The sequence below is a fragment of the Solenopsis invicta genome, chromosome 7 (assembly GCF_016802725.1).
Source record: "Solenopsis invicta isolate M01_SB chromosome 7, UNIL_Sinv_3.0, whole genome shotgun sequence".
Lineage (NCBI taxonomy): Eukaryota > Metazoa > Arthropoda > Insecta > Hymenoptera > Formicidae > Solenopsis > Solenopsis invicta.
The window spans coordinates 17,512,714-17,536,640 of record NC_052670.1 but is presented as its reverse complement, the minus strand read 5'-3'; the positions used below and the strand labels follow the sequence as shown (position 1 = coordinate 17,536,640).

The 23,927-nt window shown below is 33.9% G+C and overlaps 1 protein-coding gene across 2 annotated transcripts in view; it reads right to left on the bottom strand.

The window, feature by feature from the left end:
* Nucleotides 1-23,927, bottom strand: part of LOC105196849 (sodium/potassium/calcium exchanger 3) — a 69,890-nt gene that overhangs the window by 27,011 nt on the left and 18,952 nt on the right. For both annotated transcript variants that reach the window (XM_039452043.1, XM_039452044.1), the window contains exon 3: nucleotides 1,257-1,500. In XM_039452043.1, coding sequence (XP_039307977.1) covers nucleotides 1,257-1,500 — 244 coding nt within the window. The remainder of the gene's footprint in view (nucleotides 1-1,256; nucleotides 1,501-23,927) is intronic.

Here is a 23,927-nt window from a genome sequence, read left to right as displayed (position 1 = left end):
CATCGCGTAGAATCTCTGCATGAATTTAATTGGGAGAATGTAAAAATATTAGACGAGGAAAAATCCTTGAGCAGGAGACTGATATTTGAGATGATACATATTCGAAAACAGAAACGAGGTTTAAATTTACAGCAAAACACGGAACGGTTAGATAATGTGTACTCCAAGTTGCTGGTGGGCTCTTGACGCTTTTCCCTCTTTCTGTCTAGTCAGAATCGTTTACGCTCTACTTTCACAAGATCGTTGCTCTTTGGTGCGGATACACGTTTCGTGCGATACAGCTGCACACTACCTCGCGGCGTATTTATTTGACAAAGCACCAATTATGAAATTTCTGACCTTTATTTCATTCTTTATCACCAAATTTTTATAAGTTTTTCTGTTTTTATGTCTTATTTTTTTGCAATTTTGTAATTTATGATCTCTGTACTCACAGTTAATTAATTTTGAGGACACTGAAGATGACCCAAATTAGGGTCGAAACGTTTGGTAATTGTTTGAATCAATAAATTGAATCTGCACACGAACACCCGGTGTTAGCTGTTATTGACTTGTTAAGAATTGATGACTTGGATCTTCGGAGCTTTGACTTTTTTGATTATTAGCAATTATTGTAGCATACGCAAAACGTAAAAATTCCGTTCAGATAGTTTACACATAGACTTTTATTTTCTAATTTAATGTATAATATTTCCAAAATAAGTTTTTTATTTAAAAATTTTTTTGTATCTAATATTTTTACGTTATTCCAATCAAAGCTATGGCCGTAATTTACTCTGTATAAAGCTATGTTTGGAAATTACAGAATAATTTTTTGTTTCTGTTTTTAAGAAATAAAAGTTTATAAATAAAAATATGAATGTATTGTTTACAAATCCTAAATTGCTCAATAACAATATTATTTAAAAATTATCTAAAATTAAATATATATTATTTTATTTTTAATCTAGATAACTTAAAATTAAATCATCTTTATCTTATATAATATTTACATGTAATTTATCTCATTTATATCTAAATTATTTTATCTAACAATAAGTGCAACACTATATGTAACAGATATATTACATTAATTAAATATTAAATAAAGTACTACGATATTTGACCTAAAAAGTCGACATAGAATTTCGACAAAAAGAATATTATAGGCAATCCATACAAGATGCTGATACTTTTTTTAGGAATTTGATTGACACTGGCAGAAAAATGTATAATAGAAATTGTACAAAAGTGATCTCCAAGAATTTGGTACTTACTTTCTTCTTCAGCAAGATTGGTACTGTGAGTTCTACAAGTATATAGATGCGCTAGCTTATTATACCAACGCATAATACACTTGCTACAAAATAATATTATTAAATAACCGATGAACAGTACCATAAGGATGATTGCTTCGTACAACTTGATTATGCCATCCCACATAACGATCACCAAAATAGCAACCGATATTAAGTAAATTACACAATCTCGAGTTAATATTCGCCAATTTAATGGTATTGCCTGTTAAAGAACATAAAAAATAGTTTTTATTAAACAAATAACTGTTTTGCGTAAATATCGTATTATAAAATGAATAATTTAAACAAATACGTTACATACATGCATACATACATACACATTTGAGTCGTCACAACAATCTCTACAGTAGACAGTAAAAAATTAATTTATGAATATTTATCAAAAAGGAAATACTTTTGCGAAGAAAAAAAATCGACTATATTACTCATTTGTTACAGAGGCATAAAAAATTGTTATTTTTTAATTGTTTGAACAAAAAAAAATTTTAATGAGAATTCAATAGACTAAATAAAAAGCTATATGATACTTTTATTCCATTATAATTAATTAATATATCAAAAATTAATATAAAATAATATGATAAAAATTTAACAATTCAAAATATTCAAATTAAAAACTTTTGTTTTTTAAATTATATCGTTGTTGCAGCACATGAAACAGACTTAAGCTATGGGCACATGATGTGATTTTTTTTGCTACATCGCATGCGAGACATTTTATTAGCAGTCATGCTGGCGATACTGCTAAAAATATGACGTATTGCGTGCTACCATGCGTGCTAACATGCGTGTTAACATGCTGGTTTTCAATCACATATCTGTTACTATTTTTTCTACGAGATTTACTGCTAAGTACTACATGGGCTAAAAAATCCCAGGATTTTAAATGAAAACAAGCGTTTTTGGACAAAGTTATATTTATTCCTCAACATAGTTGCCTTCAAATGCAATACACTTGGTATAGCAATTTTTCCAACATTTCGATGCCCTTTCTGTAGTACGAAACGTCCAAGTCTTTGAAATACGCTTTGGTTTCCGCGGTGACTTCCTCATTCGATGTAAATCTCTTTCGTTGAAGCCACCGCTTAAGGTTTCGGAACAGATAATAGTCGCTGGGGTCTAAGTCTGAAGAATACGGCGGGTGAGCAACCAATTTGAATCATAATTGGTCCAATTTGGCCATCATTTTCAAGGACGTGTGTGACGGTGCGTTATCGTATGGTACAGAACTTTTTTTGCCATATTGAGCCGTTTTTTCTTTATTCCGTCGTTCAGTTTGTCCAATAACGCTGCATAATACTCTTCCGTAATTGTTCTTTCCTTCTGTATGTAATTGATAAAGATTATGCCATGCGCATCGCAAAAAACAGAGACCAAAACTTTTCCGGCCGAGCGTTGGTTTTTTGGCCGCTTTGGTCGGCTTTCGTGGCTTTTCAGCCACTCTGCAGACTGCCTATTGGACTCAGGCATATGGTAACGAATTTTTACGTTTTATCCATCATCACAAAACGTCAAAAAAAGTCCGCTACATTAGGCTGCAACAACGTCAAACCGGCCATTGAATCATCAACGCGCTGCTGTTTTTGGTCGACGGTCAGTAAACACGGCACCCATCGTGCAAATAGCTTTTTTATATTCAAAACATCGTGCAAAATGTATCCCACCTGTTCTTTTGAGACGACCTCAGCTACAGACAACCGCAACTCGCGCAACTTCACTTTACAATCACTCAAAACGATTCAAAGCACTTGCTTTACGATTTCCGTGGCTTCTTTTGGTCTTTCAGAGCGAGGTGCGTCCTCGGTACTTGTACGACCCATTTTAAATTCACTGAACCATCGATAAACGTTGTTCTTGAAGGAGCAGATGTGAGATAATTTCTTCAACCATTTCATTGATTGTTCAAGAGTTTTTCCTATCAAAAAACAATGTTTGATCAATATGCAATATTCCTGTTTTACCATTTTTTTACGAAGGCAAAGGTAGCGACATTTAAACGACTGTAGGTTGTAAACAAATGAACGAAATGTTATGAAACTTCACACATAAATTAGTGACAGATGAACCTCTTGAAATAAAGACGGGATAGCGCACGGTGCGATAGCCCACCAATCATCTTGACTTATTTAACCCAACCAACGGAAAAACTCTTGGCATCAGCCGCTATGAGTGGTGGTGTGCTATCGGTTCTGTGTGCTATCGGGATCTGCCCTCGAAATAAATCATGTTCATTTTCTAGTGGCGGCACCTACTGAAAAATCCTGGGACTTTTTAGCCCATGTAGTACATAAAAAATTGGATTAGATTACAGATATTCTTACAATACATACTTAATATTTAAATTAAGTAATATATTACTTAAATTACTACCTATTTAATACTGTTAATATTACATTTCTATAAAAATATCTGTATTCTAACCCAATTCTTTATATACTTAGCAGCAATTCTCGCAGAAAAAGTAGTAACAAATCTGTCATTGAAAACCAGCATGTTAGCATTGTAGCACGTAATACGCCATATTTCTAGCAGCATGACTGCTAATAAAATACCTCACATGCAATCTAGCAAAAAAAAATCGCATTGTGTGCCCATAGTTTTACACATAAAACAACTAGCGACTTTGTATAATTAACAGTTCCACACAAAATTTGCAAAGTTACTTTATAAAAATAACTCGTTATTGTTACTCAAAATTAATGAGTCGTTACTATTTTCATTATTTTGTTTCGCATGAAAAAAATATTATATACAAATTTCTGTAGTAAATATGAATAGAAGTATTTCATAGAATATATAAATTTATAAAGACTTCTTTAAATTTTTTTTGTTTTTAAAAGTTTTTGAGATTGACTATAATAAAATGCAATAAAAAGTACAAGTTTTTACTGGAAAATTTGAAAACGATTTTTATATTACTTTAATATCATCAGCCAGAGTCAGATATTTTTGTCCACTGCATCACTTCAAAACCTATACAATCTATATTCAAAGCCTATACAATCTACGAGGTGTGTTCAAAAAGTATCGCGAATTTTGAATTTTCGCGGGTTACGTATATTCGAATTTCGATCTTTTTGTGGCGTTATGTTGGTACTCATGTCTCTCACTTATGCCGACAAGCTCGGCCATTTTGAATGTTCGCTTAATTGTTGACAGCTGCTTTTCTTGCACGTGTTTTGGATCGTCTTCGATTTTTACCTATTCAAAAAAATGGATCAAAAAACCTGTATCAAATTTTGTGTGAAAAACGAAATTAAGTGCGCGGATGCATTCCGAATGTTGACTGTGGCATACGGAGAAGCTACCTTGGACCGAAGCAACGTTTATCGGTGGTACAAAATGTTCTCAGAAGGCCGAGAAGATGTGAACGACGAAGAGCGTGCCGGACGCCCGAGCACTTCAACAACAGACGAAAAAATTAATGAAGTGGAGAAAATGGTATTGGCCAATCGTCGAATCACCGTTAGAGAAGTTGCTGAGGACCTAAACATATCGATTGGCTCGTGCCATTCGATTTTTATCAATGATTTGGGCATGAGACGGGTCGCCGCGAAATTCGTACCAAAATTGCTCAATTGCGAAACAGCATCGCATGAACATTGCTAATGAGATGTTGGACTCTGTCTGCGACGACCCAAATTTGCTCCAGAGGGTCATAACTGGTGACGAATCGTGGGTTTATGGTTATGACGTGGAAACCAAAGCTCAATCATCTCAATGGAAGCTGCCGCACGAACCAAGACCGAAAAAAGCGCGCCAAGTTCGGTCGAATGTGAAAGTTTTGCTGACAGTTTTCTTCGATTGCAGGGGCGTGAGGCATCATGAGTTCTTGCCACAGGGTAGAACGGTCAATAAGGAATATTACCTGCAAGTTATGCGCAATTTGCGCGAAGCAATCCGCCAGAAACGCCCGGATTTGTGGAAGAACAAAAATTGGCTTTTGCACCACGATAACGCCCCTGCTCACACATCGTTGCTTGTGCGCGACTTTTTGGCCAAAAACAACACACTAATGATGCCGCAGCCACCGTATTCCCCAGATCTGGCCCCCTGTGACTTTTTCTTGTTCCCTAAACTGAAGAGGCCCATGAAAGGACGACGTTACGCTACGCTTGACGAGATAAAGACGGCATCGAAGGAGGAGCTGAACAAGATAAAAAAAATGATTTTTTGAAGTGCTTCGAAGATTGGAAAAACCGTTGGCACAAGTGTATAATATCTCATGGGGATTACTTTGAAGGGGACAAAATAGATATTCATGAATAAATAAATAATTTTTGAAAAAACACAAAATTCGCGATACTTTTTGAACACACCTCGTATATTCAAAACCTAACTATTTCTTGTTGAAATGCTCAATTTCCAAAATGTTAAAGGATACCGATGTTTTCCTAACACCCTATATCTTTGTTACATTTCCTTGTAGTCGATCTCGAAAGCTTTCCCAAATGTTAGAATAAAATTATTTTTTATTAAGCACTTTAGAAAATGTAAGGCTTGAAAGTTACAATAACTGTCGAAAACGTGAATTGGACAAGATCCGCTTGACGACAATGATGATGACGTTTCTTACATCAAATTTCTAAGACTTTAACGTTGCGTCGCAATATTTTTGCACGTAGGGTAGAGACAGAAAAAATAAATACAATTTTATTTTACAATTTTTCTTAAGCTATCATTTGAAACTACTCAGAACTTGTTTGGTTGAGCCGTTACTGAGATCTAATAATCTCGTATGCTTGAAAGTCACTAATTTGTATAAAGGGACGCGGTCTCTCTTTGCTGCGTATTCATTTTGTGCGAAACGCTACCGCTCTTAAATTTCAAGCTTTATAACTCGGAAAATACTTAATAAAAAATAAATTTATTATAGTGTTTTGAAAAGCTCTGAACACCAGCTATTAGATTCTGGAATCAAAAATCAGGTTTTCTATTTTAAAAAATTAATATGATCTTGACTTAATCTTGACCACGATACTCAAGGTTAAATTAATAATATAGCCTTATGTCTCCCTTTGAGCCATACAACTTTCATTTAAAACATTTTTTCATATCTTGCGTAGTTTCTAAAATATCGAACCAAAATTAAAATGGAACACCCCATACAAGGTTATTATTAATGAATGTTAGCACGCATTTGTAATTTCTAAACAATAATACGTATCTGTCGGTAAATCATGCTCCGATGGTAAAAAGGAGACATTCATTAATAATCTCTTTGTATATAATTATATATAATTATTTACATATAATTATAGTATTTATATTAAATAAATTTAAAGTCGAGAAACGAGCAATAATGGTTGTCACATATAAAATATTTATTTCATTACAAAGTCAGTGGGACGTTTCGGATTTACTTGTCCTTCTTCAGCCGTGTACAAGTTATTTACATGATTTCGGATCGATACAAATTAGATTCCTCCGCATTGAGTGTATGTCCGGATATAGCAATCTGTCCGTCATTTTTACAATGTTGACATGATGTAGATGTTCCGTAACGCTAAGTCATTGGTGAGACGACGTTTCGTAAATGCGTGTCTCTGTGTGCGAATTTTAGTGTCAACCGGTATCATGATAATAATTTGGACAGACTACAAAGGTTAAAATAAATAATGATAATTTAGACACAAAAACGGTTGTAATAAATAATATTGATATAAAATTGTACGATTCCTGAATCCGTGTCTAACTTATTACAAATGGGCGGTGATTTCTGTCTACCGATCAGTCTAAACAAAACAGAGACAGTGCATGAATTCATAAAGGATATAGAAAATAATATAATACAAAAAAATATCAGTTAAGAAACAAATATCCGCAACATAATTAGAGCTACACAAATATTTACATAGTTTTATAAGCAAAGATTCGACAGACGCAAAATTAATTTTGATGTTTAAATCAACTTCTCAGTTTTGTATAAACATATAACACGAATATTCTATTTACATGAGCGGACAAGGGGAACGTGGTGGTAGCTTTGGATAGAGACAGCTATATTGAGAAAATGGAAGAAACATTAAACGACACGTCTACATACAACAAAGTAAATAATAATCCAACCTCTAGTTTAGAAAGGAAATTAAATACATTATTAAAAAATTGGTTTCACAACGAGTACATCGAGAAACGTAAATTTCATGCATTAAAAGCAAGTGATTGTCCTCTACCTAAGGCATATGGCCTTCCAAAAATACATAAGAACAACATTCCGTATAGAATCATTGTTTCTTCAATTGGCACGGCTCTCTATCTTTTAGCTAATTTTTTACACGAGATTATTTCTAAGAGTATTCCTCACTTGATGTTCTACGTCAACAATAGCTTTGATGTATATAGCTTACTCACAAAGATGAAAATACCAGATTCATACATTTTAATTTCTTTAGATGTTACATCACTTTTTACAAATGTGCTCATAAATCTAGCCATAAAGGGTATTAGAAATAAATGGGATTACATTGGAAAAAACACAAAAATCCCGATAGATGAATTTTTGTTTGCTGTAGAGTTTGCCATGTCGTCTTACGTTCTTTACATTCAACATCTTTTACAAACAAACCCATGGCACGCCTATGGGATCTCCATTATCCCCGATTATTTCAGACATCGTTATGCAAGACCTGGAATCTCACGCACTAAACATGCTAAAACTGGACATTCCGTTGTATAGAAGGTACGTCGACGACATAATTATGGCAGTACCACGCGATCGAGTGAGGGATATTCTTAACACATTCAACACGTATCATTGCCGATTAAAGTTCATCATAGAGCACGAGAATAATCGTTGTCTCAACTTCTTAGACATAAAACTAATAAGGTCTGGAACCTTTCTAAAAATCGATTGGTTTTACAAAGATACTTTCTCAGGGTGCTATTTATCATATTTTCTACAATGTCACAAAATTGGAACGATTTATGGACTTGTGGACAGAGCAATTTTACTTTCTGACCCGGTATTTCATCAAAAAAACTTAGAATTGGTTATACAACTACTGAGAGACAACGGCTATCCTCTAGAATTAATCTTCAACAAAATAAATCTTAGACTAAAAAAACTTATCAATGACAAACTTACTAACAAAGGAGACAACATTCAGAAGGAATGCGAATCCGAAAATGCTAAGAAATTTTTCACTATCCCGTATATAAAAAGCGTATCTGAAATGGTAAATTCTGTCGTTGACAAGAGTAAATTTATAACAGGTTACAGATGTTTAAATCGACTTAATAAGATCGTAAAAACACAGAAAGACAGAGATAATTTCATCTCCACGAACAACGTTGTATACAAATTAAAATGTAGCAACTACGATGCCTCTTACGTAGGTTAAACAAAAAGAAGATTAAACACGAGAATCAAAAAACACATGGGTAACTTAAAATTGAATTCATCGAAGGATTCTGTAATTTCAGATCATATCATTCAACATAGTCATTCAATAGATTGGAATAATGCAACAATCTTAGATATAGAACCCAGATACTACAAAAGACTAATTTCAGAAATGATACACATAAAAGAACAAACTAACGATCTCAACTTGCAAACAGACACTGAGCTTCATAAATCTTATTTTGAATTACTTAACAGATTGGTTTGCTAAATTTAAGAACACGTTGTAGCGTGTTGATCTCGATCCACTGTCTCCTTGAACTCAGTTTCAGATTTAACGTCGAGCAAAACGGACATGCTCCGTTTATCGTTCGTTACTTCCTCCATAGTATTATTATTTATTCTCAAACTGTTGCATTGTGTTGAGTAAGTTTTATTCATTTTATTCATTTTCTCCGCTCTTCGTACAATTTTATATCAATGTTATTTATTACAACCGTTTTTGTGTCTAAATTATCATTATTTATTTTAACCTTTGTAGCCTGTCCAAATTATTATCATGGTACCGGTTGAACTAAAATTCGCACACAGAGACACGCATTTACGAAACGTCGTCTCACCAATGACTTAGCGTTACGGAACTTCTACATCATGTCAACATTGTAAAAATGACGGACAATTACAGATCCGGACATACACTCAATATGGAGGAATCTAATTTGTATCGATCCAAAATAATGTAAATAACTTGTACATGGCTGAAGAAGGACAAGTAAGTCCAAAACGTCTTACCGACTTTGTAATGGAAAAAATATTTTATATGTGACAACCGTTACTGCTCGTTTCTCGGCCTTAAATTTATTTAATATGTTTACAATAAGAGCGTAGAAAATTTATTTAATTTATAGTATTTATATTTATACATGTGTGGGGACGAGGATTCGGACTGATCTTCAATCAACTGCAACGCGCGAGAAATCGATCTCGATCCGCGCGCGAGCCTTTTGTAGTTCGTTGTTTGGTAACGTTATTAATTTATGAGCGTTCTTTTGTGACGTGAGTTTCGATTACAATTTCCTTTTAAGATCTTTTCGACACATAAATTAATGCAAAAGACCTCTTCAATCCCACATATGGACATATTTCATATATTTTTATATATGTATAAAAAAACTTTTTATTCGAATATTTATAGTCAAGTCTTATATTTATGATTATCTCAAGTACTGTTTTAAAATGTCATCACAGCTAGAGCAGTATTGTGACATTTCTCAAGATGGTCTTAAAATAAGATTTGATTATGAATACCGACCTTAATTACGAGCAGTAGAACTCTATCATGTCCATTTAATGACAATAGCGTATACACGTGAATTCCTCATAAGTAAAAAGTATTATTTTTCACAATATTTTTCAAATTATGCTACAATATAAAATAATATTACAAAAAAATTTTGCAGTGTGACTACAACATTGCATTGCAATATATAATGTTGCGACGTGTTGAAAAATGTAATATTTTAATGCGTAACGGAAAAATGATTTTGATTAATGGGAAAATTTTGTTGAAAGCTAATCTCGGCAGTATTCGGTCTCACATAACTTGCTCGTATTGTATCTCCTAAACCGCTCGATACGTAGAGTTCTCCTCTCAAATATTCTTCAAGACTCAAGAGGATAGACGCTCGATAAAATACTTATTGAAGAGGGAAGAATCGCGAGATTATATGTTGTAAGAATCGGGCCGCCGAGACAGAGTTGGTAATCGAAAGCAAACAAGTTGTGATCAATAAAAGTTTAATACAAAGACTTGTTTCACTACACTATAAAGTCTTATTTTACTACACCTTTCAAACTGTGCACCATTGTGACATGTGCCAGCGTGCTAGACAAAGCAGGTTGAAATACAAATTCTGCTCAAATAAAACAGTGGTCCTACGAGCCGAATAGTTTGGGTCCAAGCGTCGTTAATAACCGTATGTGAAAAATGGTGACACAAGTGTACGTAAAGACACCTAATTACCAGCTGAAACAAAGACGATTGCCGTGCGCAACAACGCGAAGCTTGCTTTTCGCGTCATCCATTGCCAGTGGATGTCACAACCAGAACGCTTATTTCGCAAAAAGTCATAACCGCTACCAACTCCACATTGATATAGAAATCTTGTAAAAGCTTGGTTGCTCTATTGCTTAATCCACGCACATTGATTGGCATCAAGTGCGAAAGAATTGTGACGAGATTCTTTCAAAGAACTTAAGAAGCAGACATCCTTGTCTAGATTGATTAGCCGAATAGTGGAGAACTTCACCAAGATCGGCAGGGTGCATTGTACATACTGCAGCAGCTACGCAGAATCGACTCGACAATCTACAATTCTACTAGGACCAATTTTAAAAAGAGTCAGATGAGTACTTCACGAATAAAACGTTTTCGAGACAACCAAACACTACAAATTAGCGTGCGAGCATTTTGTCAAAAGTTTAGCTAAGTTTAAGCCGACGGTAGTGCCACAAGCATTATGTTAGATAAATAAATCATGATCTCGTTATCAGAGAATAAACGTATGGATGAGCGGGCATGCGTAGTACTGAGATGGATTTGATTTGGTTCGTTTCTATGTATACGTAACTTCTTTAGCATGATGTCCGCCTTCTACACTAGGCAACAAAATTATCGCGATACTCATTTATACCAAAATTTTGCACAACTTCAAATAATCATAACTTTGTTAAAAATTATCATACTTGAAAGTTTTTTTTTCATTTTAAAGCTTAAAGTCTTTACTTTAAGGTGCATTTGATCAATTTTAAATTTCTGCTTTTCTCTTTCCGCTGTTTCTTTAAAAGTAAGAACGTGTTTCGTTTCCAAACATTTGCATAGTTTAACGCATTCCACGAGGTAGGATAAATTTTTTTCGCAAATATTACAAACAGCCATTGTAAAATTTTGAGTTTTCCTAGCAAATTGAAAAAAAAATTAAATTTGTACTTTTTTTTGAGAAGTTGGAGGATGTATCAAAGTTATGTATGTATTTTTGTTAGTTACCGCCAGCATTACTCGGATTTTGATTTGTTTGATTGATGACAAAGCGATCTTTTCTAGCTGACGTTATTTGTCTTCAACCTTGTCCTCTTTTATGGACAAAATCCGCCTGTTTCTTGATAACGAGCCCAAACTCGAGAGATAGAGGATCAATGAACACCTATTCTCCTTGCAACATAACTTGGATTCAATCCTTCCAAAAAAGTAATGATTTGCCCAAATTGAATTTTGTTCAATCTAGGCACTGACTTTATTATTTGCATCTTAAATAAATACAGTAAAGAATAAATTTACGCTTATAGGGAATTTTGGTGTTTACAGTTTTTGCATGATTCAGAGAAACGCTGCGAAATGCAGCGATTTACATTGATTTCCATAAAATCGAAGACGAATAACATCATCTAGAGAAAATTGTTTCATTATCAATGAAACAAATCAAAATCTGGGTAATGCTGGCGGTAACTGCCAAAAATGCATACATAACTTTGATACATCCTAACTTCTCGAAAAAAAATCGTGACCAACTTGATTTTTTTTCAATTTGCAAAAAAGACTCCAAATTTTACAATGGCTATTGTGACATTTGCAAAAAAAATTTTTACTTTGTGGAGTGCATCAAACTATGCAAATGTTTGAAAACAAAACACATCTTAACTTTTAAAGAAACAACAGAAAAAGGAAAGCAAATATTCAAAATTGACTAAATGCACCTTAAAGTAGAGACTTAAAGCTTTAAAATGAAAAAAAAATTTTCAAGTAATTTTTAATGAACTTATGATTATTTAAAATTGTGCAAACTTTTAGTATAAATAAATGTTGCAATAATTTTGTTGCCTAGTGTACTTTCACACGTAATGTATTTCGCACATTTGTATCCAAAAAAAATATATATTAAGAAGTTTATTTCGAAAAACGTATCTATTTTCTTATATCGCCTATGAGGTTATGGGCCCAGCTATTCTAGTAAACCAATAACGTTTTGTGAGATGCAAAGCGGTTAAAAATATACTACCGAAGAAACGCGTGGAAATCCACTCTTCGCAAACACGGGAGACCTAATCTAAAGGAACCATGGCATCGTCAATAAATTTGCCACCGTTACCCTTCCAAAAAAAAAATCATTGGCTATGTATTATAATACATGTAATACAAATATTACGATAATCACACAGATATTACAATAACCAAGCGTAAACGTTACAGAATTGTGTATAATATTTTTGCACTGTAATCGATTTATTACAAGAAAAATAATATACGTATTACAGGAAACGTAGTACAGAGATTACTGGAAACGTAATATATAGATTACAAAACAAATATTTTTATACAGGCTATAAAATATTACAGATCAAATATTACACAGGTTAGTTGTAATATTTGATAGCTTGTATTATACATTTAATAAAAATATGCACAAAGGTATATTATATAAATTATATATTTTTTATTAAAATAAATGGGTAATTATACCGATTAGGGAAAGCAGCATCGATGACCTTGACGTATGTCAAAGTCATGACTCTGAATAACCTCCAACAAGTTTTAACCGTCGCTTGCCCTTCGATAAAAAGTTATAATGATAAAAAGTTTCTAAAAATGAAAATTAATAACTACACATATACTTATATATGCACATAAAAATGTGGTACAGAGAACGCGTAGACGGAGGAGGGGCTTTGCCCCTCCCCCTGCACCCATCCCCGTATTTTTATAACCTAACCTACCCCTATTTTTGTTGTAATTTGTAAATTGTAATAATATTAGATTTGAAATTATGGGTTAGCAATTACAGCAGCAACATGTTTTTTAATGTTAGACTTAATATTTTTTTACAATAATGTATTAAATTACATTTAATAACATTACTTATATTTACAGTAATAATGTGCTATATTATTAGGTAAATATTTTTAATTAAAACTGTAGTTAGAACTGTAATAAATTATAATCAGCATGATGCTATTTATCCGAGTATTTTACAGTGTTTAATATGAAAAGTGTAAAGAAATGGAAATAGTTAAAATTTTGTTCTTAAAATTACATATAATGGTGAGATTCAAATAGTATTGATTAAAACTGTAGTTTAAAAAAATAACATTTACTGTGTTCTTGTACTTTAGAGGGAGAGGTGTGATGCTATATTCGCGAAGTTACATTATTTAACTTTTTGTTTTTTGCTATAAAAAATAATAAAAATATTACAAAGAACAAAATTCTTAATAATCATGATCGCGAGTGTATAGCCTTGACGCGTGCCTTGGCGCGGTGCGGGAACATGAGGGAGCGGCGCCGCGGCGGTGCGAAGCAATCTTTCGCCTCACCGCGCGCTACTCACCGTCTCGCCTATTGTCGAGCCGCGGTAGGCGGTCCTACGGCTCAGGCAGGCGAACGTTTGTCTTTCCGCGCGCTCTTATTTGTTTGACTTTAACATTTTATTACTCAAAAATTATTGCAAATTTTGAAAAATGGACTTTTCTTCTCAGTTTTATTTGTTCTATCAGCCCATGAGGGCAGATTTTCTAGGTCACCCTGTAAATAGTGTAGATGTTGACGTATAAGTGTCAAATAGATTACATTACATTTTTATTTAAAACAATACACATAATATTTTTTAACGTTAACTTTTAATTTAATTTAATTTAATTTCTTAATGCAATTTTTAATTGAATTTTTTTTAATTCAATTTTTAAATTTTATTAAACTTGAAATTTTTATCGGTATTATTTAACTAAACCTATCAAAGATTGTAAATGTTATTGATGTCTGACCGATGTCGATCTGTTTGCTATGTCTCGACTTGGAAAACAACGACGTCAAATTGATGTCGATCTGATTGCTATGTCTCCACTTGGAAACATTATAGACGCCATCGACGTCAAATCGACATCGATTCGACTTATCATTTCTTCCTGAGATCTACGTGATCACGTAATTTAAACTGCCAATCACATCATATCTTTCTATATCGCCTCTCTGATTTCTAGGATTCTAGTCGTGGATACAACAAAAGTGACAAAAGCGCGATCAAGAATTTTGTTATGGACTGTGGATCCCATTAATTACGTGCTTACAGGACATCAGGACAGCAAAGGAGATCTGGGAAAGATTGCAGATGGTATTTAAAGATTTAGGCTTAACAATAAAGATTAGTTTATTCAAAACAATGGTATCGACACAACTTCGTAATCCTCTGTCGAGGACTACATGAATGTCATCGTAACTACTGCACATAAAGTCAACAGTATTAGAATGTACTGAAGTGGATCAGAACATTACTCCTTCACTCGACGAATATACAATAAACCAATGATTATGGTTTTGGAAAGCTCGGGCATAGCGATTACGTCAGACGCTATTAAAACCAAATTTCTGCAAAAGATAAAGACAAAAGGCACAACAGGTCACAAACAAGAATCTGCGTTTTATTCCAAAAATACAAAGAAGGAGAAAAGAAAACAATTAAAATGTTTCGTGTGCGATCGTGTATGACATTTTGCAAGCCAATGTTCAGAAAAACCATTAAAAAGGAACGACCAAAGAAAGCATTGAATGATAAGTAAAAGAAACCAAAGAAACAAACTTTTGCGGCATTCAAAGCCCCTTCTCAGAAAATAGTTAACAAAACATGATACGTAGATTTGTATGCTTCGACGCATATTACATCTGATAATAAATTACAGAATAGTCAAGCATACAAAGGAACTAGTATCGTGACAGCAAATCAACAAGCAATGAAACCGTGGGAGTTATAAAACTTCATGTAAAAACAAGGAACAACACTGAAGAAATTGTAGCTAAGAGCATCTTATACGTGCCTAATAGCAGAGCAAATCTATTATCGGTATCTAAAATGGTGCAAAAACGACTATCCGTACATTTTACGCTAAAAGGAAATACGATTATCGACGCTGAAAAAAATGATTAGGAGCCATAACAGAAGAAAATAGAATTTTCAAATTAGAGACATCAACGGAGAGAATTTACGTTGCAGCAAAAGAACTGTCAGCAAAAACTTGACATTGTAGGCTTGGGCATCTATATTCTAAAAAACTAGAAGCTCTAAACAAAAGTTTGATTGACGAAATTCATTTTCAAAAAATAAAAAACATGCAATGTATACCGTGTATAAAAAGAAACCATCATCGACAAATATTTTCTAAAAAAAACATCCAAGCAATGGAAAAATTAGAAATAATTCATTCAGATTTATGCGGGTCTGTGGAAACATCATTGCTTACTAAATCAAGGTACCTATTAACCTTTATTGACAAATTTACACGAAAATAGGTACCTTGATTCAGCAAGCGATGAATTTTGTTTATTTTTTAGTAAAGAAGAACGAAGTTCCGACTAAATCCTTTAAAGATTTTGTAATCCTAGTAGAAAGATAAACGGAAAAGCGCGTACGAATTTTAAAGATTGACAATGGCAGGAAGCACGTCAACCATAAGTTGAAAAGTTTTCTCAAGCAAACCGGTATAAAACATCAAACAACAATTCCACATACGCCGGAACAAAATGATTTTGCAGAGAAAATGAACCGCACATTCATCGAGAAAGCTAGAACTATGCTGTTCGGAGCAAAACTCCCAAAATCATATTGGACAGAAACCACGGCTACAGCAGCATATTTGACTAATGTTTCATTGACAAAAGGATTTATCAATAAAATTTCGGAGGAAGCATAAACAAGCCAAAAACCGAATCTAAGATACTAACGAGTATTTGGCTGTAAAGCCTACACTCATGTGCCAAAGGCGAATCGACAAAAATGGGACCCAAAAGTCATTGAAACAAGTTTCTTTGATTATGCTCAGAATGCAAAAGGTGATTGTTTAACATATTAAAGAACTCTCAGGATCAGTCGCAGTCAAGATATAATTTTTCTTGAGGACACGGAAGAGATTGAGAATAAATCAAAAAAATCAAAAAATTCAAATCAATTCCAGCCATGGACTGACGACTATATCAAAAGACTCGAGAAGGAAAAAAGTAACAAGGAGGATTTGAAAACAGATGAGGCAATTGACATCTCTTTAAAGGACTAGGCGAGTATTTATGAAACTGTAAGCTCAGGTGATGAAACGGAAGACGAGAATTATGAGAAAATGATCACAAACCCAGAAGAAACGATGATGAATCAATTAGTACAGTGGTAAAAGCCAAAAGTCCAAGAAGATCAAAACCAATCATTAGAGAAGATTTGATAACCTGTTTGATCGTGGAAAGGTAACAAACGGATCCGTGGACCATTGAAGAGGGTCTTCAGAGGAGGAGCACTGGAATAAAGCAGTTAAAGAAGAAAAAGAATCATTAGTACAGAACCAAACTTGTACGCTACAAATCTACCTAAAAAAAAAAGGCTTTGGAAACTAAGTTGGTGCTTAAAACATGATAAAGCAGGAAAAATTAAGTGAGTCCCAATTGCGCACAGAATAAATTAGACACAGCAAGTTAAACATCTCCTATTTTGATGAAATTAGACTCATTCGACGTGTTTTTGCACGAAACGAACGAATCTGGCAGAAAAAAGTGTCAGACCGAAATATGAAGCACTAAATTTGACGATTATTGAGGTTAGAATACCTGTCATACATACGTAATTCACGTAATGTAGCGTCTTGAGAAAACAAATGCTTGGAAGGGGGAGGGATTTTTCCCCTCTCCCCGCCACCTCACAAATTCTTAACCCAACCCAACCCAAATCTAATTGTATAAGTCAAAAATTTGCGATATATTCAACTCGCTGTATCCGATTCAGTCTGTGCGCAACTGGGACTTTCCCGAAAAATCAAGCGCTACAAAGAGAGACTAGTAGTAAAAGGTTGCAAACAATCGGAAGGCATAAATTACACAAAAACATATGCGCTGGTGATCCGATATACTTCAGTAAGATTCTTGTGTGCTCTAGCTGTAAAATAGTGTTACGCCCGGTATAGGCGTGAATAAAGTTGTAAATTGATCTTCTATCAATGAGTGACAGTATTCGTGTTGTTGTTGTTTTATTTTGCTTTTGGTTGTAAGATTTTCTGAGATTAAAAGCGAACATTTTTATAAAGTTTGTCTTGTTATTTTGTGCGGGAGCGTGAACGTGATTCCGCAAGTGTTCGGAAAAACCGACTGTTACATAAACGTAACAATATTATACAATCTGAAAATGTATCAGATGGACGTAGTGACTGCTTACTTACACAAAGACTTGGAAGAAGAGATATATGTACAACCTCCAAAGGAGATTTCAGAGCCCAATCAGGAAGAAAAACTTCAGCGACTGAGAAAATCTATTTACGGATTAAAACAAAGTGAAAGATCCTGGAACAACAAGTTGGATCAAACTCTTAAGAAATACAAATTCAGCCCATCCAAAGCTGATTCATATGTCTACATAAAACTCCAACAAGGAAAAATAATATTCTTTAGAGTATACGTGAACAACATAATTATATTGTCAAACGATGATTATTTATTAACTGTCACGAAACAATACTTATTGTTAGCCAAACATTTCAAGATAAAAAATCTTGATGCAGCCCAACATTTATTAAAAATTACCAAAGACAAACGGTACGGCAATATCTGGCTGGATCAAAGGACTTACAGTGAAGGAATTCTGGAGAGATTCAATATGAAAAAATGCAAACTTGCAGCAACACTAATGGATCCAAACCAGAAGCTCTCTAAGGAACAATGCCCTGTGGACTGAAAGAAAAAAGATGAAAAAGCCTTACAAGAAAGCAATTGGTAGCCTCCTCTATGTCAATCAGGGTACTTGCCCTGACATCTCATACGCAGTGAATATTGCAAGTTGATTTGCAAATAATCCAGTAAGATTCACTAGGCAGCAATAAAAAGAATCTTCAGATACCTACAAGGAATGCTAAATACGAAAATCGAATTCTTCAAGGAGGGAAACCCGAAAATAGAAGACTACGAAGATGCGGACTAAAGAACGATGATCGTTGCTTTATCGCGGGCAGTATATTTTTGTTTCATGGTGGACTCATGGCAAAGCAAGAAGCATACAATGGCCTTATCCACAACCGAGGCGGAATATAGCCCTTTCTTCAACGTGCTAAGAAAGTCTTTGGTTGAAAGAATTGTTCCAAAATCTGGATCCGGATACGACGAAGAAAAGTACCACTATCTTTTGCGACAACCAGAGTGCAGCAGAACTTGCGAAGATAACGGAGTATCGACCACGCAGCAAACACATTGATATGCAATATCATTTTCTAAGGGAACGGATCAAAAAACAAGAAATTATAGTCAAATTCATTCCTGCAGAGGAGATGGATGTTGACTTACTAACGAAAAATCTTTTTAGCCCCAAGCTACAAGCATGTATTAAGAAAATAGGTTTCAGATCGTAAATCATGGATTATGATTAAAAGAAGGATGTTAAATAAATAAATCATGATTTCGTTATTAGAAAATTAACGTGTGAATGAGCGTGCGTAGTACTGTCCAATCAGAAATGGACTTTATTCGGTTCGTTTCTATGTACATGTAACTTCATCTAACCTAATTCTCAAGTACTAATTGCTTTAAATTTTTCTAGCTTGATGCTTGTCTCTTACTTTCATACTTACTGTAATGTATCTCGCACCTTTGTATCCAAGCAAAATATATATTAAAAAGCTTATTTCATAAAACGTATATATTTTCTTATATCGTCCATGACATTAGACGAAAGTATAATAGTAAACGGCAATTCTCCGCGTAATTCACTAAAATTGCCTCATATTTCCTTGCCCACATTTTCTGACAAATTTAAATAGTGGGAAAGTTTTTGCAATTTGTTCATTGCTCTTGTCGATTCAAATTCATTGCTTACCGGGGTACAGAAACTACACTATCTTAAAACAAGTGTAAAAGACGAAGTTTAGCCAGTTTAGTCCTAAAAAACTTCAATTTAACTGAAGCGAATTACATGATGGCGTGGGCACTAATATGTAAACGTTACAATAATTGTAAATTAATTGTTCACTTGTATTTTTTATTTGTAAACCTGCCAGTCGTGAAGAATTCGTCGTTTAAAGATTTGCAAAATCTGAAGGACAAGGTGAATGATATTCGAGCCGCTTTCATGAATCTTGATTGTCAAGTGGAAACGTGAAAAAATTTGTTCAATTACATTATTATTACAAAATGGATTAAGTCACGTTAAACAAATGGGAGTTAAAGCAAGGCGCGTCGTTTCAACTCTCGACATTCGCGGAGATCAATGAATTTCTTTCAAAGCGGGTACATGCCTTCGCAATTGTCGAAGAGACTTTGCCATCAAAAACGGACAAAAAACAAAAAAGGCTTGAGAATACAAAATGTAAGCGTGTGAGTGCCTCTTCGCATTAGACTACGAAAAAGCTGTCGGAATATATTCTTTGCAACGCAAATCATTTGCTACCTTTTTACTTGCAGTTTAAAAAAAAGACTGTTAATGAAAGACGGTCCTTCTTATTTAATAATTTTTTGTACTTCTCCTGCTTAAGGAAGGGGCTACACTCAACCGCAAATTATATCTCAAAAGATACGTGCTATCAATGCGGTATTAAGCACCATTTGCTAGTACATACAAAAAAATACGATAACCCCGAAAAAAGGAAAGACACACGAATGGCCCAGAATCCAAAGCGAGTGGGAGCGCGAGCCAAGGGAGCAAAACTAAAGTAGCGCTTCCAGTCATCATGATCCGGAATCCTATGATGTTAATTCCGGGACATTTTTTAGTCGGTACTAGCTTAGATGTTATTCCGGAGAAATCGTTATTGCAAATAGCCAAAAATGACCTAACGCGATAGCAGATAATTCAAAAAATTCACGAGCAATTTTGGACGTTATGGTCTTCAGAGTATTTGAATCGCAGCAGCACATTAAGTGGCGAGCAATTAAAGATAACCTGCGTGAGGAAGATTTAGTCCTGATGCAAAACAAAAATCTCCCGCCTGCAAAATGAGCTCTTGTAAGAGTCCAGTACTTTCAGTCTGGGAAGGATGGTCCTGTAAGAGTTGTACGAATCAAAACAACCACTTCCATTTTCGCGCAACCAATCACTCAACTGTATAAATTATTCTTAAGTAATTAAGTGATTTAAAATGCGTGAAATTAACCTTACCTGTTGATCGATCACGGACGGAGTATTGAGAAATGTAATGATATTTTAATACGTAGCAGAAAATAATTTTGATTAATGGGAAAATTTCGTTAAAGGCCAGTCTCGGCGGTATTCAATCTCGCATAACTTACTGGTATTGTATGTATCTCCTAAATTATTCGGTATGTAGAGCTCTTCCCTCAAATATTCTTCAAAACAAGACTCAAGGACGCTCGCTCGAATGTGCTTATTAAAAAAGGAAGAATCGAGAGATTGTATATTGTAAGAATTGGGCCGTGGAGACAGAGTTGGTAATCAAATACGAACGAGTTATGATCAATAAAAGTTTAATACAAAGACTTGTTTCACTACATCTATCAAATTGTGCACCTTCGTGATATGTACCAGTATGCTATACAATCAAGTTGAAATACAAATTCTGCTCAAATAAAACACAACGTTTTAGCAATGTTGCTGCAAATTTCAGTGCTATATGAATGGTTATGGGACAAATGCGATTTTAAAAACAATCTTATTAATACAGCAAACAACATTGAATAGAGTGATATATATTACATGGCGCATAATGTATGATAAGAAGTAATGTAACAGTGATATTGAATAAGACTTGTTGTATCGTTGTATTGTTTGCGACACTATACAGGGTGTCAGAAAAATATTCGTTTATGCTCTCGTGAGTTGATAGAGCAAGTAAAACTGAGAATAAAGATTCTTTATTATTTTTCAAAATTTGCAATAGTTACCGAGATAAAAATTAATAAAGTCGGCAAATAAGCACATACTTTTCCTACCCACCACACGCAGGGACCGCCCGTCGGTCGCCAAACGATAGGCAGCCGCGGCAAGCGGTGCGGTGAGGCGGGTAAGACAGCCATTGCTGCTTCTCCCTTCTTACCGCGCCATCTGCCGCGGCTACCTACGCTTTGGCGACGGACGGACCGTCCCCGCGTGCGATAGGTAGGAAAAGTATGTACTCATTTGCCGACTATATTAATTTTTACTTCTGTAACTATTGCAAATTTTGAAAAATGGTAAAGAACTTTTCTTTTCAGTTTTACTTGCTCTATCAAACCACGATAGTATGAACAAATCTTTTGTGACACCTTGTATAACGCAATTAGTTCTTATCAAATTATTATGTTCATATGCGCCAATGAAAGTTGACGCATAAGATGAAAATCGCTTAGATAAATAAAGCTACTCATTTAAGATCGGAAAGATAATTCTTATTTAATTCCAGTAATTAAAAATAGAAGATGTTTCCTTACAAAAAAAAACTATTGCCGATTACACATAGATATTACTGATAATTACATAGAAATATTATTGGATATTACAGGAAATGATATATTATTAGATATCACAAAAAATAATACTGGATATTACAGGAAATATTATAAAATATTACAAAAAATATTATTGGCAATTACATAAAATGTTAATAATTATTTCGTACCACTGCCTAAATATATTACTGCCAAAATATTTCTGCCTAAATAAAAGAGGCTATTTGAAATAATTTCAGTAGTTACTAATAAGACAACAATATTTTAATAATAATTTCCAGTTAATTTAAAAAAAAAATTAGTAGACAATGATCAAAATATATTATTGCTGTTTTTTCACCACTAAAATAGTAGTAAATATATTAGTGATTGTGTCCAAAAATTTTTGTTTCAAAATTAACTAAAAATTATATTACTAAAATATTGTTGCCTCATCAGTAACTACAGAAATTATCCCAAAAAGCCTTTCCCGTAGGATGTCTTATATAATATCATTTATACACGTCACAAATAATAAATAAATATATATACACACACGCACGCACGCACGCACGCAGACACACCCACACGCACGCACACACGCCACATACACACAGCAGAGAGGGTTTAGAGTCATAAAATACTGCGGGAGTGACGAACCGCGGAGTCCTCATCTCTGCTGTGACAGACATGCTTGCCCACACGCGCACCCACCCACACGCATACATACAAAATCACACGCACAATCATACTCACCCAAAGGATCAGATTCATGTCACTTCCACGCAGTTGATCTTGGATAACGCTAAGTACATGAAGTTTCGGTATTTGAGCGGCCGCCATTTTGAATAGGGATATTGTACGACTTAAAATTTTAGAATTGTATTTGTTATCAAAAGACCTTTCAAATGAGCCCCCAATCAATCCTTAGTTCAATTAAAAATTTTTAATCTTCTTTTTACCCCTCTGTACCTGGGGGTGAGAGATGACGGTATCCATGTCAAAGGGTAGTTTTTTTGAAAAATCAAAATACGTATTTTACCGTTTTTTTAATATTTTCATTTTTACATAAGTTATTTAGGGATTTCCACACTTTTCTTGCTTACAGTGTACTGTAACTTTCAAGTCTCAACCCGGAAAATTCCTAACAAAAATAAACTTGTTTATAGTGTTTTGGAAAGATCTCGAGATAAGCTACAAGAATATGCAACAAAAGTAAGGTGTTTTATTTTAAAAAGTTAATGTAATTTTGATCTGACCTTGGCGACGCCAAGATCAAACTGATAAAATCAATAAATAGATCTTTTGAAACTCTACAACTTTTGTCTGAAACATTTTTCTGTAAAATGCAAAGGATATATATATATATATATAGATATAAAGATTGTGAAAGTAAACGTAAAGGAAATGAAAAATGTAAAGGTATGGACAAATGTATAAATAATTGTTAATTAAGTATCTTGAGCGGTTTGGTATATGAAGAAAGAGACGGAGGCAACTCAGATTACCGGCTGTTGGATTGTTAAAGAAAGAGGAACAGAATAAGGCAGCCAAATATTTTTGTATAAAAGATACAAGAATAATATAAATATAATGACTATATTATATGAAAAATATAATATATATATATATATATATATATTATATTTTATATAATATATATATATATATTATATTTTTCATATAATATAGTCATTATATTTATATTATTCTTGTATCTTTTATACAAAAATATTTGGCTGCCTTATTCTGTTCCTCTTTCTTTAACAATCCAACAGCCGGTAATCTGAGTTGCCTCCGTCTCTTTCTTCATATACCAAACCGCTCAAGATACTTAATTAACAATTATTTATACATTTGT